Raw genomic sequence first — 15021 nt, forward strand, 5'->3', positions numbered from 1 at the left:
CAGATGAGTGATTACATCAGAGATATCTTAAATGATACTCTGCACCAAGTTTTGTGATTCTAATCCTGGGTGCATCTGGAGAACATTAAAAAAATTCCCAATGTCTTGGGCCCTAGTTTAGACCAATTAGATAAGAATCTCTAGGGGTGAAGGGCAATTCTTAGTATCACGAGCCAACATCATTCTGCATGTGAAGTGCTAGTGAAGCATTGACTGGGTTTGAGTTCTAAAGTTTGAGGAGTTCATTCCAACCAAAGCCTCAGATCCTTTTGGATACTGATTTGGAAAAGGGGTCGAGGCCCACAGTCAGACTGAAATGCCTGCCTGTAAAACATCTTATGGGGGAAGGGGAGGGACTCTAGATGCTCAGAATTCAACTATGGGAATGAGTCTATTTTCACCCAAAGGAGCTTGCTATTATTCATGTTCACTGGCTGCTGAGTGATTCATACGCTGCTTTTTGGGGGAGATGTATTCAAATGAAATGTTGCTACTATGTAAAATAGTTTATTTCTTCTAGGATACACCAGCCCACTGATGCAACCCGGCAGAACAATGCAAATTCTGGTGTGTGTGTGAGCATGTGTGTGTGTGTGTGTGTGTGTGTACTGGGGCAAGGAGAAGACGGGAGCACACATAGAAATGCATATTTCTAAAGCATAGAGCAAGCCTGCACACTTCCCTCTTCTGACCTTTACACCAGAAGCATAAGAATGACCCATTGTCCACCGGCCCTGGAGCTTGGTTGTTCCTAATCTCTGGACGCTTGATGGCTGAGCTGGCCTTCAGCTTGGCCAGTTGGCATCTGTCTGGGTAGCCCCATGTGTCCCGAATTTGTTCCCCGGTGGGTTCTTCCTGCCCGATCCCTCATCCTCTGGCATGGCATTTTCTCCACGACAGTCTGCCCCTGGACTGCCCTGGCTGCTGCTTTGGTAAAGGCTTGCAAGGAGAGAGAGTAACAGCCGCTGGCGAATCCAGTTTGTGCAAGCAGCATCAGCAATGGATGAGACCTCCCCAAGGCTGGAAGAAGACTGGAAAAAAGTACTTCAGAGAGAAGCAGGCTGGCAGGTAAGTGATGTCCTCAGCTCCACACAGGACCCAAATGTCTCTCAACTCTTTCGGCTCCAAGTCTAGGTAATATGCATACATCAATTTGTGGAACTGTGCTATCTGCAAGCATGTCCTTTTGAAAAAAGTCATCAGTAGTTTCTATGTCTTTGCAAACCATGCATATAAGACCCCAAATACATTTACTCTAGATTCTCAAGCAAGCTAATAGGGTTTTACAAATCTATAGGTTTTGCCAAATTTATACTTTCTTAATAAAGGTTCTTGAATTAACAAGTTGCAGGTGTATATCAAGGGAAACATGTAGATTTGGTTTGTGTGAGTACAAGTTCATTGTGATATAAAAATTTAATACAACACCTGTCATCAGACTTACTTTATGGTGTTATAGTAGCTTGGAATAGGGGCTTGGTTTTAACCTATTTTAATGAGGTGACCATTCTTTTAATGCAGCTTGCGTGCCTTCCTTATTTATGCTGAACTCATAATAGGTAGAAGCTCTGTGGTATGCAGAGAGTTCAAGCTAAAGGATTCATTTTGGTGTAGAAGCAGTTTTCATTAAAATATGCAAAGCAGTAATGTTTATATGTTACAATACCTATTTCAAATTAGCAAAATTATATGCTCCTGTCTCGTAAGCTGCCAGCTGAAATCCTTTCCTAAATCCTGTTGAATGGCTTTGATTACTCTTCTTCACATTACGCATTACACACCTCTAATGCATATTTTTACGCATCCACTCCATTGCCATTTAATTAGACAACAATATTGAAGACTGATGCCAGAGCTTTTTTTTTTCTGTTTCTTTTTTAATAATGCTGCTAGCGTATGGAAAAAAGAACACTTCTGTGTATGAAGCTTTTCTTAGGGATGAGGTTGGATAAAGTGAAACTCTGATTTTCCATTTTGTCTATAACAGAAACTTTCATATAAAATGGTAATTCAGAATGAGTTGATTTTAATGTCAATTAAAAAATTCTTTCTTTTATAAAAAGAGGGAGCCTTTTCTGAAGATTTCTTCCTCAACAGAAATTTCAGTGAAATGTAATACTGGTATTGACTGGTATGTTTTGTTGTATGCAATGTGAAGTTAAGTAAGAAGCTTCAGAAAAAAACACCCTCCAGCCTGCCATGCAATTGGAATCCTTTCACTTTGAGTGGGAGCATTATTCAGGAAGTAGAAAAGGATACAAAATAAATCACTGCCTGCTACTTTCAGGATGACATGTGGTAGGTCTCCAGGGGTCTAAACAAATATTCAAATATTTTATGGTATATTAATGTGACTTTTGGATTTTTGTCTTTTGTTTCCATGTTTTCCTTTAGAAAGTTGTCATCTTATATAGTCTTCATTTCAAAGGAGAGTGAAGGGAGGAAGAATGTGAGGAGATGACTCAGATAGACATCTCTGTAGATAAAATATTTAAACTAGAAACATGAAGTTCAAACATTCATGTAAAAATGCCTGTGTCATATCACTGTCAGCATCCCGTGACCCTTCAGCAGATTAATTTACCAAAAGGCTCCTAATGAAAATATTGCCTGTACTGTTTGCCTCCAAAGATGTGATCCTGTACAGCTGGTCGACCCCTGTCATTTCCATTGTGATAGCTGGAGCTCCGCCTTCTAGCTAGTGGAGGTATTGTTAGAAAAAGGGCATCCTGGTCTCTGATTTGGTTTCACTGACTCTTGGTACTACAAGGCGTTGGGTGGAAAGTATGTCATAGGGTGTCAGCTACAACATCATCTGCTTCTGCACCTCTTGAACATCCCCCAAGAGGTCTACCTGCTGCCCCCACTCATTCGTATTGCTAGGCTGGGTTTCCATATGCCTGGAGTAACCTACTTCAGTTGACACCAAAGCTGTCCCTAAGAGAGGAAACTAAATCTGATGGCCCCCGAGGCAAGGCCTTTGTGGTGAGGATGACTTCCTTTGGCCATCCATGGTAGTAATGTAGCTAGGGAAGTAAAGATTATTTACGAATGAATTGTGATGGGTGCTGAAGCTTTAGTTTAGCCAAGTACTATATTTCTTACTGGAACTGATTCAGTACTTTTCCACTTACCTAGTATTTTCCCACCACAGTGCTAGGCGTTGTATGTGTGTGAGAGAGTGAACACACATACACACATATTTCAATCCTTGTAAGAAGCCTAGAAGTTAGATACGATTATCCCCATTTCACAGATGTGAAAAGCAAGCCTCAGAGAGGTTACATAACCTGCCCAAAGCCATTCAGGGTCTCAGTTCACACCTGTTTGACTCCAATGCCTATCCTATTCCCACTTTTGTTGCTATGCCATCTGAATTAAATTTTATCTCATTATTTATCTGATGGAATAATAACTTACAAGCAGCTGTGACGTGGGCAGGCAGGAAGAAAGGGAAGAAGCATGATGATCTTCTAATGAAATAATCAATCTCTGAATCATTAAGTCTTTAATAAAATGTTTTTTAATCGTTTATTTTTTTAACCCTTACTCTATGCCAGACACTAAACTAAATTCTTACAAGTACTCTGGCAGACAGATACTATTTGTTTATTTTGTACTAGTAGGGAAGTGGAGGCAAAGGTGTTAAGGTGTTAAGGAACATGTTAAGGAACAAGTTAAGGAACATGCCCACAGTCATACAGCTAGTGAGATGCTGAAAAGGGGTATGGACGCATTTGGCTTGACATTGAAACCTGTATCCCGCTTACCCAAGACTGCTTCTCAGAGTATATTTTCTTTGTTTCCTCCTCATCTTCTTCTTCCTTTTTTCTTTCTTCCTTCTTCTTCTTTCTTTTCTTTTCTTTCTTTTTTTATTTTTATTTTTTAGACAGCATCTCCCTCTGTCTCTCAGGCTGGAGTGCAGTGACACAATTATGGCTCACGGCAGCTTCTACCTCCTGGGCTCAAGTGATCCTCCCACTTCAGCCTCCTGAGTAGTTGGGACTACAAGTGTATACCTCACATCTGGCTAATTTTTAATATCTTTTATTTATTGTAGAGTTGGGATCTCTGTGTGTTGCCTGGACTGATCTTGAACTCCTGGACTCAAGTGATCCTCTTGCCTCGGCCTCCCAAAATGCTGGGATTACAGGTGTGAACCACCACACCTGGCCTCAGAGTATATTTTCACATTATATTTTATCATTCGCACTTTAACTCTTTCATCTCACAATAATGTGATGGGATTGCTCTTTGAGAACTTCCCCGATAGGATTTTCTTTTTTTAATAAGTCAAGAGTTGGGTAAAATGCCTTGCTCATTCACTTCTACAGAATGTATTTTAATTGGATGCTGTTTGCCTTAAGTGAACCAGCTTTTACTTACGGAGTTGGAAATGAACTAGATGCAATTTCTAGAATCAACTGTAAATCTGAAAATCCATTTAAGCATATAACCATCCTGGAAAACCAACAGCAGCTGTAGCACAGTTAATGCTCCTGTCCCCCATAGCCCACTTCAGTTCTGGGAGAGTGCTCAGGGACAGAGATGGCAGTGGCTTATGCCACCAGGGAGCTGTATGACCACAGGCAAACTTAGCCTGATCACTGGCTTCTTAAATGTAAACTGAGGTGATTATGCTTGGGTGATGACTTGGAGGGAAGATGGGATGGATCCTTGATGATACGTCATTGTTTTGGCCAGTTGTTAGATGGAAAATATTATGGAGGGGCCAAGGCCTCATGTCTGGATAATGTTTCATGTTGGGATGGTTTCATTTAAAACAACCCATGTCACTGCACTGTGGCCATTTTGAACTGGTCTAGAAATATTGTCTATCTGTGCCTGTCTCCCCACAAAAAGATGAATTCCTCAAGGATAAAGGTGCATTACAGAGCCTGGTGCGCAATAAGCCCCAGATGAATGTTTGCCAAAGCTAAGTGAAATTGGATATTTGATCTGGAAGGAAGCAGAGACAGGTTCTCAAGGTCTCGATTTTACATGAAGAGGGAGAATAAGCGATTGGTCCAAGTTCCAGCACTGGCTAGTGAGGAGCAAGGGTTATCATCTTCCAGTCCAGCTTTCTACCTTTTATCCCCTGAACTGCTTCTCCATAAACTTTCTTCCGCAACTTTCTCATCTGTAAAATTGGAACTAGAACATATTGTCTGTGTCTGTTTAGATATCTTTACTATTATGATACCCTTTTTGAACTGGTACTGTAGCACATGCGTCAAGAACCTATTGATCTTGAGACAGACCTCTGAGTTCTAACCTTGGTGTCCTTAATTCCTAACTGTGTAGCATTGGTAAAGTTTTCAAATCTCACTTCACTTCTGTTTTCTCGCCTATAAAATGGGGATAATTATAGTAGCAACTTTATAAGATTGTCATGGAGATTAAATGAATCACTTTCTTGAAAGTGTTTAGAAGAACACATCAGTAAGCACTGCTTGGTGACCCATCAAATGCACAGTATGTGTCATTATCTATCTATTATCTATTTAATGAGACCAGCCATTCAATGTTTTTTGAATACCGCCCCCCTCCACCATGTGCAAAGCACATCCATACTTAAGGAGATGAGAAAGTGACTGAGGATGTTGCCCTAGAACGCAAGGTCAACAGTGGGAGAGCACAGCAGGTCCTTATGATGATAGGACAACCACCAAATGCTCCATGTATCATGGGAGCATTGTAGGTAGGCCTCCAGTCTGTCTTGGGAGTTGCATGGAGCTAATTCTTAAACAAAGAAAAGGAATTAAGCCAAACAAAGAACTGGGAAGACAATTCAAGGCAAAAGAGAGCCTACGTCAGACATAGGAAAGAGAGCAGTGTTGAAGTGTGTGTTGAGGAGCATGCAGTTGGATGTGACACCAGCCGTTCAGGGTGAGGTGGGAATGGTGGGAGATAAATCTAAAGAGGCAGGAGGAGAAAAACCTTGCAGAGCCAGGCCACCTTCAGCTGGCAGTAGATATAAGTGGGTATCAGTGCCTTCATCTGAAAAGAGATCTGAAGAGAGATTATTGGAAGAGAAACTGAGGTCTCTGGGCTGATGATGGAGTGGATAATAACTAACCAAATCGTGGAGAAGAGTTATAAAAAATATGAGTAATAAATCAGGAGGGTAAACAAAGCCCTGTGAAGACTCAGAGAAGGTAATAATTGCAGGAATAGTTACCAATGACAATAATTTCAGGAATAGTTAACAATGATAATTAACAAACACAGAGCTTACTTTGTGCCAAGAGCTGTTGGAAGCATTTTTCTGATATAAAATCATTGACTCCTTACCATCTCTGAATAAGGGGAATATTAGTTGTATTCCTATTTGGTAGATAAGGCTGGTTAAGAGAGGGTAAGGTCACTTAATTAGTACATGGGACTGAGACCCAAGCAGCCTGGATCCAGAGCTTCTAGGATTATGTCCCTCTACCTGGAGCAAGGGGAATAGGGACAATTTCACAGAGTAGATGGCATTTGAGCCAGGTTTTTCACGAGGAGATAATTTTGCAAGCAGGGAAAGCCTGAGTTAGAATGCAGGCTCTCACTGATAGTGGATGTTCTGTACTCAGAACATATACAGCAGTTTCTCTTATCCCAGGTCTCCCAAAATCATTAGACCAGCTGGATTTCTCAAGGTTTTATAGGGCCACACCACAGCTCTCTATTAATAGAGGTGTACTGGGTGCTCACCAGGCACCTGCACAGGTGTACCTGAAATGGTCAATCTAGAAGTGAGAAGGCCTGGCTGAAGAACTATCAGGGTGACCTCAATCAAGTCCCTTATTTATCTGAGCTGTTTCTGCTTCTATAAGATGAAAAGGAAGATACTTACCTTTCAGGTACAAATTCAGTGAAATAATGTTTGTTTTAAATAACTTTTATTACTGTAAAACATTCTACAAGTATAAGGTTTTATTGCCATTAACAGAAAATAAAGGAGAATCGTAGTTTTGAAATAGTACCAAATATGGATATAGATTTGTGTACTGTCTACCTTCTCTTTCAATTCCATTACTAGTTCATGTTTCAGTTTTCATGTAGGAAAAAAAAAATAAGTAGGTTTGATGTTGTTTCCTGTTCTCGGGGAAGGATTTGTTTCTTCCTGTTTAAAGTGCTTTAGATTGGACATTGATGAAATAGTGGTTCATATTTTGAGTTTACTTCATGTTTAAAGAAATATGCATCAAGATACTGTCATCTATCAAGTTAGTAAATGGTGATGATGGGTCAGAGCCAGCACCTGAGGATGTAGACTGACCTTTTCTAATTTTATGTTAAGAGGATGATGGACCTAGCAAGAGATAGTTGGATCATAGCTGCCATAGAAGAGCTTAAATAAGTTCTATTTTTCTGCTATTGTTACATCTGTAGCACAAAAGAAGACCCCTTTTCCTATTGCTGATTGTAATTTTTTGTTATTGCCTTTTAAATGTGGGACATGTTCATTCATCAATTCATTTTTTCATTTGTTGAATCAAAGAAGACGAAGTGTTTGATGTATTTCTTAGATTCAAATATCAGATTCATAAGACTGGGGGAGACCTTGTATTGTTTGTTTTCATTCTACGTGTTCCTCACTCTGAGCAGAAGCAAGTCCAAAAGGCTGAAGACAGATAACCTAATGGAGCCTCTCTCTATAACTCATTCCTAGGTCTAACAAATGATACTTAGGCCAAGGAAATTCTTCCTTGTGTGGATTTAAACTCTGCCTATTGCAGCTTAGGCACAGTTCTGCTCCTTTCTCCTCCCCGGAGGTGGAGAAAAACAGCTCAGTCACTGTCTTCACAAATCAGCCTTCCTTTCTTGATGATCATTATGAAACCAGCCTTCGGCTTTTGCTCTCAAGGCTAAGCAACCTAAATCCGTAAGTATAATTCTTCATTTCTATCTTCTTGAGTTTTTCTGAACCGTCTCAAAATCTGCTTATTATCCCTAACTTCTATAGCCTAGAACTTTGCAGGAGGGTCTAGCCAGAACTAACCAGTACTGATTGGTCACCTGCTCAGTCATTTAATCAGCTAATGTGTATTTAGTGAGCTCCACATACTGGACCTCTGAGCCAAGCCTTGAGGGTACAAAGATAGGTAAAAGGCGGCATAAAGGAACAGGTAAGAGCCTGGTTAACAACCAGGCTGGTTACCCACTCAGCTGTATGATCATGAGCATGTTACTTAAACTTGCTGTGTCTCAGCTCCCTCATGGGCAAAATTGGATAATGATAGTAATATATCTCATAGGGCTGTGGTAAGGACTAAATGAAGAAACACATGCAATGCACTTGGAAGAGTGATTGACACTTAGCTATGGTCTCATGACTGTTTGCTAGATAGGACAAAAATGAAATAAGATGCAGACACTGCCCTTGAGTTTTACTCATTCTACTTGGAAGGATAAACTAGTAAATGGCTAACAACTATTTACAATTCAGTGCATTTAGTCCTATAGTAGCAGAAGAAGCATGTGGGATGGAAGTTCAGAGGCCTAATTATGCCTCAGGGCATCAGGAATGGCTTCATGGTTCAACGGAGGTGAACTGTTCTATGTATTTCTTAGGTTCACATATTATTGACTTAGAGGCTGGGAGAGACCTTGGAATGACATCTCACTGAGCATTTTCTCCCTAAGGATCACTGAGTTGGGCCGCAGGGGAAATAATCAGATTTCTAGGTTGGCAAAGATGGTATCAAAGTGTTCTAAGTAGAAGGAGGCTTGTGAACAAGACCTAGAAGAGTAAATGTGTGGTTATGTTTGAAGAATGCTGAGTGGTTAGTTGTGTTGTGCGGTGTAGACAGGCACTGGGGAGAGGTCCTTCCATCTGGGTGGCATCAGATTGTCTGGGGACTTGGAAGACTTGCGGAGGTGTTTGCCTTATCCTTAGCCTAATCTATGCTCATGGGGCTTTATGTCTACTGTAAAAAGCTATACCTCAGTTAGGGAGACAGCCAAAGCATTTGATGGTTCTCTCCCAGTAGTTTTCTCACTGTCTGGAATCAGAGCTATGTATCAATCCCTGGAGGCCAGAATCTAAATCTTACTCATTTGCCTATTTCTCTCAGGGCCTAGCACACTTCCAGGCATAGAGCAGGCTCAAGTCATGTGTGCTGAAATCAAGTGGCCATATATAACTAGTGCCCTCATCTGCCTGTTCTAGAACAACTAGTTGTGCTCATGCGTGAATGAACAAATGCAAATAAACCAATCCAGTGATTTTACAGTTTTCAAGTTTGACTCAATTTTATGTACCTCTTGGTACAAATCTGTGTAAAACCCAAATAACCAATACAAGAAATCAATTCTCTCTGTGGTATCTTTGCCTTTTATGTTCAGCCTCCTGTACTCCTGTGTCCCACATTCATGGCTGATTGTTCTGATGGGGGCCCAATGAACCTTGAGTGGGTTTAAGACTTGAACTTTTCCCTCCTCCAACTCTTTCTTGAACATTGATTTTCATATGTCACAACTTATGCTGATGATGGCTAAGGAGTATTTGAGATGTGGAGGGAAGATTTTAAAAGAAGGTCGAGGGCAACAGGCAGCTCTTGTGTATCTAAAGAGACAAATATGTTTGACATCAAGTTTGTCTGTAAAAAAAAAAGTCAAAAGAAGTGAGAAATCCTCAAGTCATAGCAACTGGTTGAATGCAGCGATTCTCTCACTTACAGTGCAAAAGCTGCAATTTTCTATCTAATTCACTACTCAATCATTCCATGGCCCGTCTCAAGCTCGATTTAAGCTAGTCCCCAGTACACGGAGCCACTGTACAGTGTATAAAAGAAATGACGGGCCGAAGGGACTGAGGGAAAAGGGAGCCACGTGGTGACCCAGAGCTGACGTTATCAAGTCATCCTAGGATCACGTGACACCTCTCTCTAAAGCCTCTCATAAAGTCCATGTAAAATAGGTCATCCTTCCTTTAGCCTTTAAATTTTGATTTTCACTGCCTGATAAAAGAATATGAGCTGTTTAAATGCTCACCACATATATTGGGGAAACAGACAATGTACTTGGGACTCAGGGGCAGTGCCTGGATTGAAAGTTTGCTGCCTCAAGGGCTTTGACCTGAAATGGAAACAGGCTGGCTCTCTGCAGAACTCCATTACTGCCAATGACTGTCTTTTTCAGAGAAGTTCGGGTGAGCAATAAATATGACTACTCTTCAGGGAGAGTGTCCTGGAAACTGTTGGATCTTTCCTTACACATATCAAGTGTATTTCAGTTTTCAAAAGCACTTTTCCATGTATACCCCTTTTTCAATCTCACAGAAGCCTTATCAAGGAAATGGCAGCAATGTTATTATTACCAATGGTTAAATGAATAGATCCAGAGCTGACAGGTTAAGAGCCCTGCACGAAAGGGCTAGGATTAAAACCCAGGTCAGAAGCACAATCCTGTGTGTGTTTGCTCAGATCAAACCATCTCTCTGTTTACTGGTCAAGGATAAGTGTTCCTAACGCTTGTTAAAAAAAAATTGTTTTTTCTTACGTGAACACCTAATTGGCGCGAATCAATTGTCCCCTTCCTATAAAAGAGTGTGGCCCTTTAAATGCTGCAAACTCTTTTAGCACTCAAAGCTAAAAACTTTTATGTAATGACTTTTAAGGAAACACTTCTCCTACCAACCCCAACAATTGAAATTGTCTGGTGGAAAAGTAAGACCTTCATGTTTCCTGTGCTGATCATAATGCTTTGCGCACGATCTTCTTGCAGTGGTGGGAGTTCAGCAGGGCTATTACACAGTCACTAAGCCTGGGATGATATGCTGCAGAAATACATAATTTTGTGTAACACTTTTAAAGATTTTATTTTTTGCATTGCTGGATTCCTTTTTCCACACTGGAAAAGGAGGCACACTGTCTCCCTCAACTCAGCTTCTTGCCAAGATGAGCCTTAAATAGCACAAATCACCTTAACCCCACCTTTTGCCTTACTATTCAGTGACTCAGAGATCTGAGTTAATGAGACCAAAATGCTCTTTGAGAAATTTTGGAAACTGAAATGGGCAAGTGGTTACATAATATAGCTTTGTTTGTGTTATAATAATACTAAAACTCCAAGATGCAATTTTTTGGACTTTAAAATGTATTCTTTTCTTTAGTAATTGATTTTGGTGTCCACACACAACTTGTGGAACTATGGGGAAGCATTTTTCTGTTGTACTTTTCTTGCATCATTAGTGTACTCAGTGTTCTCTTCATGTCTATGTTCTGCCTGCTGAGAAGCAACCTGCTCTTCTCTCTCCCATCTTCTCAGCTCAAATATTCAATCAAACAAACAAAACACCAAAAGAGACAGGAAAAAAGTCTCAAAGCCCTCCTTAAAAACTCCTATCAACAAATCATGCTTACTTGAAATACTAATATGTGACAAGCATGAGCTCTGGAGTCAAATCAATGTGGCGTTGAAATCCTGCATTGTCATTGACTAGTTGGATAACCTTGGATATATTTCTACTCTAAACCCTCAGTTTCATTGTCTTTAAAATGGGATTACAATAGTAACTTTCTCCTAAAATGATTGAAGATGGAAGGAAGTAATGTAGTTAAACCCCTTGGCAAAGTGACTGGAAAACAGAAAGCACTGAGTAAAAATTAGCAATTATTATTCTCGTTGTGAAAGTATTTTCTTTAAAACCAGGATCATGACAAGGTTGTCTACAGTTTCACTCATGACAGCCTACTAATACCTGGTTCAAAGTAAGATATAGCAAAGAGGAGACAAAAATGATATCACCAGGTAAAATTACTGTTTACATAGTAAAGCAAAGATTCTTAGAAACATTGAAAAATTATTAGAAATTATGAGTTGAGTTAGTTAACTCAATATAAAATAAATATATAAAAATTAGTAACTAACATTTTGATATAATAATCATTTAGAAACTATGAAGATAAAAATTATTCAAAATAGTACCGACACATAAAATATCCAGAAATAAACTGATTGAGTAATTATATAGACTCTGTACTGGAAAAACAATACAACTCCCAGAGTAGATATAAGGTAGACTGGGATGCGTGGAGATAGGCGTCATCTTCCTAGAAAGGAAGAATGGATACGCTCAGCATTTCGATTCTTCTCAAATGAATTTACATATTTAATACAATTCTAATCGAAATCATGTGGCTTCTGTCATTTTCTGGAAACTTGACCAAATATTCTAGAGTTCATCTTGAAATAAATATAATGAGAGAGTTTAAAATTTAGAAAAGAAGAGCAGTAAAGCAGGTTTTTCTCTAGTAGACATTGCAATGTACTATAAAGTTAATGGTAACCAAAAACAGGATATTCTGGAGTAAGAATCAACAGACAAATGGGGTTGAAAGAGCCAAGAAACAGACTATTAAATATAAGAGCTTAAAATGTGTTCAAAATTACATTACATATTGGTTGAGAAACTGACAAGTATGCAATCAGTGGTGTTGAGTTACCTGATTGGGAGAAAATACTACAAATTAAATTTCAGAAGGAAAAGAGTAAAATGCAAAAAATTCAAAACATATTTTAAAGAGGAGAAAATGTAGGGTAACACTTATCTGATCATGGGATGAGAAACCCTCTAAACATAAATGAGAAAAAAGTGACAATTTTGATTATGTAAAATGTAAAATTCTCTGTGTTTCAGAGATAAATTCTAAGAATTGTATTCAATTAAAAAAATAAAATGGAAAATGTTTTTGAGAAATCTGGCCAAAAAAGCTTGATGTTTTTAACAAATGAAGAGCTCATACAAATAAGAAATAACCTCACATTTCACTAGGAAAAAAATGAGCTTGGTCCAGGAGCAATTAACAGAAGATATAGGTTACCAATAAATATATGAAAAAAATGTAGTCACATTTGTCAACAGGGAAATGCAAATTAAAACAATAATGGGGACATGACCGATAAATATTTTGAGAAATGATACTGGTGGTGATGATGGGATAAATTCCATTTAACTACTGCCTCTTCTTTGAGGAAGAGTGCTGATTTATTACTGCCTTTCTGGAAATCAATTAGGTAACATGTATCAATAGTTCAAAAATTTAGAATACTTGACTTAATGTTATTCTAGAAATAGATCTTAAGGAAATTATCAGAGACAAGACTAAACTTCATGTGAAAGGATGGCTACTTTGATGCTATTTATAATAATGAAATTTTCATTCATGCTAAGTTTCCAATGATAGGCTAATGGTTAGATATACTATGAGAAAGCCGTTCAAATGTGTTTTCAGTATTCTACTGAAATGAAGTGTTTTATTTACTCTCTGTTTTCCGTATGGAGGAGAATGCTTTTGATATCCTATTAAGTGCAAGGAGTGGAAACTGTATTTTGAGTTCAATATGGCACCTGAAATCCTACAAAACGACATTTTAAAAAGTTTAACACTCAAAGGACAAAGAGAATGAAAGAGGAGATGGCATCAGGGAAGAAATGCCAACTACATTTTGAAAGCTCAAAGAAGAATAAACAAATAGTAACTGACTTGGCACAGCATTAAAATAATCATGAAATTTAAGCTTGTAGGGGAAAGAATCAACAAAAAGCAGGCTGTTTTGCTCTGCCAAATTCTGGAAATGCTCATAAATTGAAGGTAGAAGGTGAGATACGGGTCAGAGTGAAAACAGGTGAGTAGATTTACAGAATGACCAAATAGACCGGATCCCTCCCCCCGCTGGACCAAGACATACAACAGTTTGCTTTCTAATGAAGTTGAGCCAGTTATCTGGACTATGGGACACTCAGGCACAGTAGAACAGTTAATATGGAATAAGGAAAATAAGGAGGTTTTAAATCAAAGTCTGTTTACTAAAGAGTGAGATCCCAGTTTCTCTCTTCTCTTTCAAAGTGCCGACAGCTTGCCTTATACCCTGGCAGAGGGAGAGCAAATGACAGTCTTCTGGGGAAAGTGAACAATCTATAAAAGGCCTCTCATGAAAGTGCCAACTCTCCTCCATGTCACACTGCAGTAAAGTTCACCATTTGTAACCCCACCCATGCTCCTGAAACTTCTAAAGTCAGCCTTGGATGTGTAACTCTTGAATGAAACAGATGACCATTCTTGAAAGTCCTCTAATGTGAAAGAGAGAGATGAAGAAAGAAAGAAAAAATAATTTGAGGAAACTGAGGCAGTGCAGGGCAGAGGAAAACATCTTTTAAAATCTCTAATTTATTTCTAGAGGTAAGAGAGCATATTGCACTTATGATACAAGAACAGGCAACTGTGGAAAGGAATATTCAGAAAACCAGAATAAAATCTTGGAAATTAAAAATACCAAAGTGGAAATTAAAATTAATGAATGAACTAGAAAACAGAGGAAAAAAATCTCTGAGAAGAATGGGAATGAAAAAATAAAAGCAGACATGAGAATTTGAAGATCAGCCCAGGAAGTCCAACATCTAAATCCACAGGAGTTTCAGAAAGAGATAACAGATAAAATGGAGGGAAGAGAACTGTTAAAGAATTAATGAAAGAGAATTTCCTTGAACCAAGAGACAAGATTATAACAGCCACACATTATAAAGAGTCAACTCAATGTTCGTGTAATGAATGAAACACACACACACACACACACACACACACACCCCAGACACATCATTGAAACATTTCAGAACATTTGGAATAAAGAAAATCTACTAAAATGTTCAGGAAAAAAAACAGTTCCCATGCAAAGGATTGAGAATCACATTGAAAAAACACTACTTGGAGCTAGGAGGGAATAGAGAATTATATTGAAAAATTTAACTAACTCTTACCTAGAAGTCAGTATTCTGCCACTGCCTCCCATTGCTTTGGGAATAAAATAATGGGCATTCAGTTAATTAAATAAGATAATGAATGTAAAGTTGATCAAATTTTGGAATGGAATAAAGTATTTTCAGATATATAAGGTCTTTATGAATTTTTCAGAAGGCTACTAAATGATATGGCCTTTAAAACAAAAGAGTAAACTAAGCAAGAGGAAGATCTGGAGTCTAGGGAATAAGAGGTCCAGACCCAAAAAGAGGCCAAAGATATTCCTTGGGTGAAA

General features: G+C 38.8%; 1 protein-coding gene across 3 annotated transcripts in view; it reads left to right on the forward strand.

Moving 5' to 3' along the window:
• PPARGC1A (PPARG coactivator 1 alpha) overlaps nt 1-15021 on the forward strand; it is a 698009-nt gene that overhangs the window by 382644 nt on the left and 300344 nt on the right. For 2 of the 3 annotated variants that reach the window (XM_017866762.1, XM_017866764.1), the window contains one exon: nt 901-1068. The exons of the other annotated variant lie outside the window; for it this stretch is intronic. In XM_017866762.1, coding sequence (XP_017722251.1) covers nt 1000-1068 — 69 coding nt within the window. In that variant the 5' untranslated portion in view covers nt 901-999. The remainder of the gene's footprint in view (nt 1-900; nt 1069-15021) is intronic. 3 annotated transcript variants of the gene reach the window in all.

This window comes from Rhinopithecus bieti, unplaced genomic scaffold (genome assembly GCF_001698545.2).
Source record: "Rhinopithecus bieti isolate Rb0 unplaced genomic scaffold, ASM169854v2 scaffold_1599, whole genome shotgun sequence".
Lineage (NCBI taxonomy): Eukaryota > Metazoa > Chordata > Mammalia > Primates > Cercopithecidae > Rhinopithecus > Rhinopithecus bieti.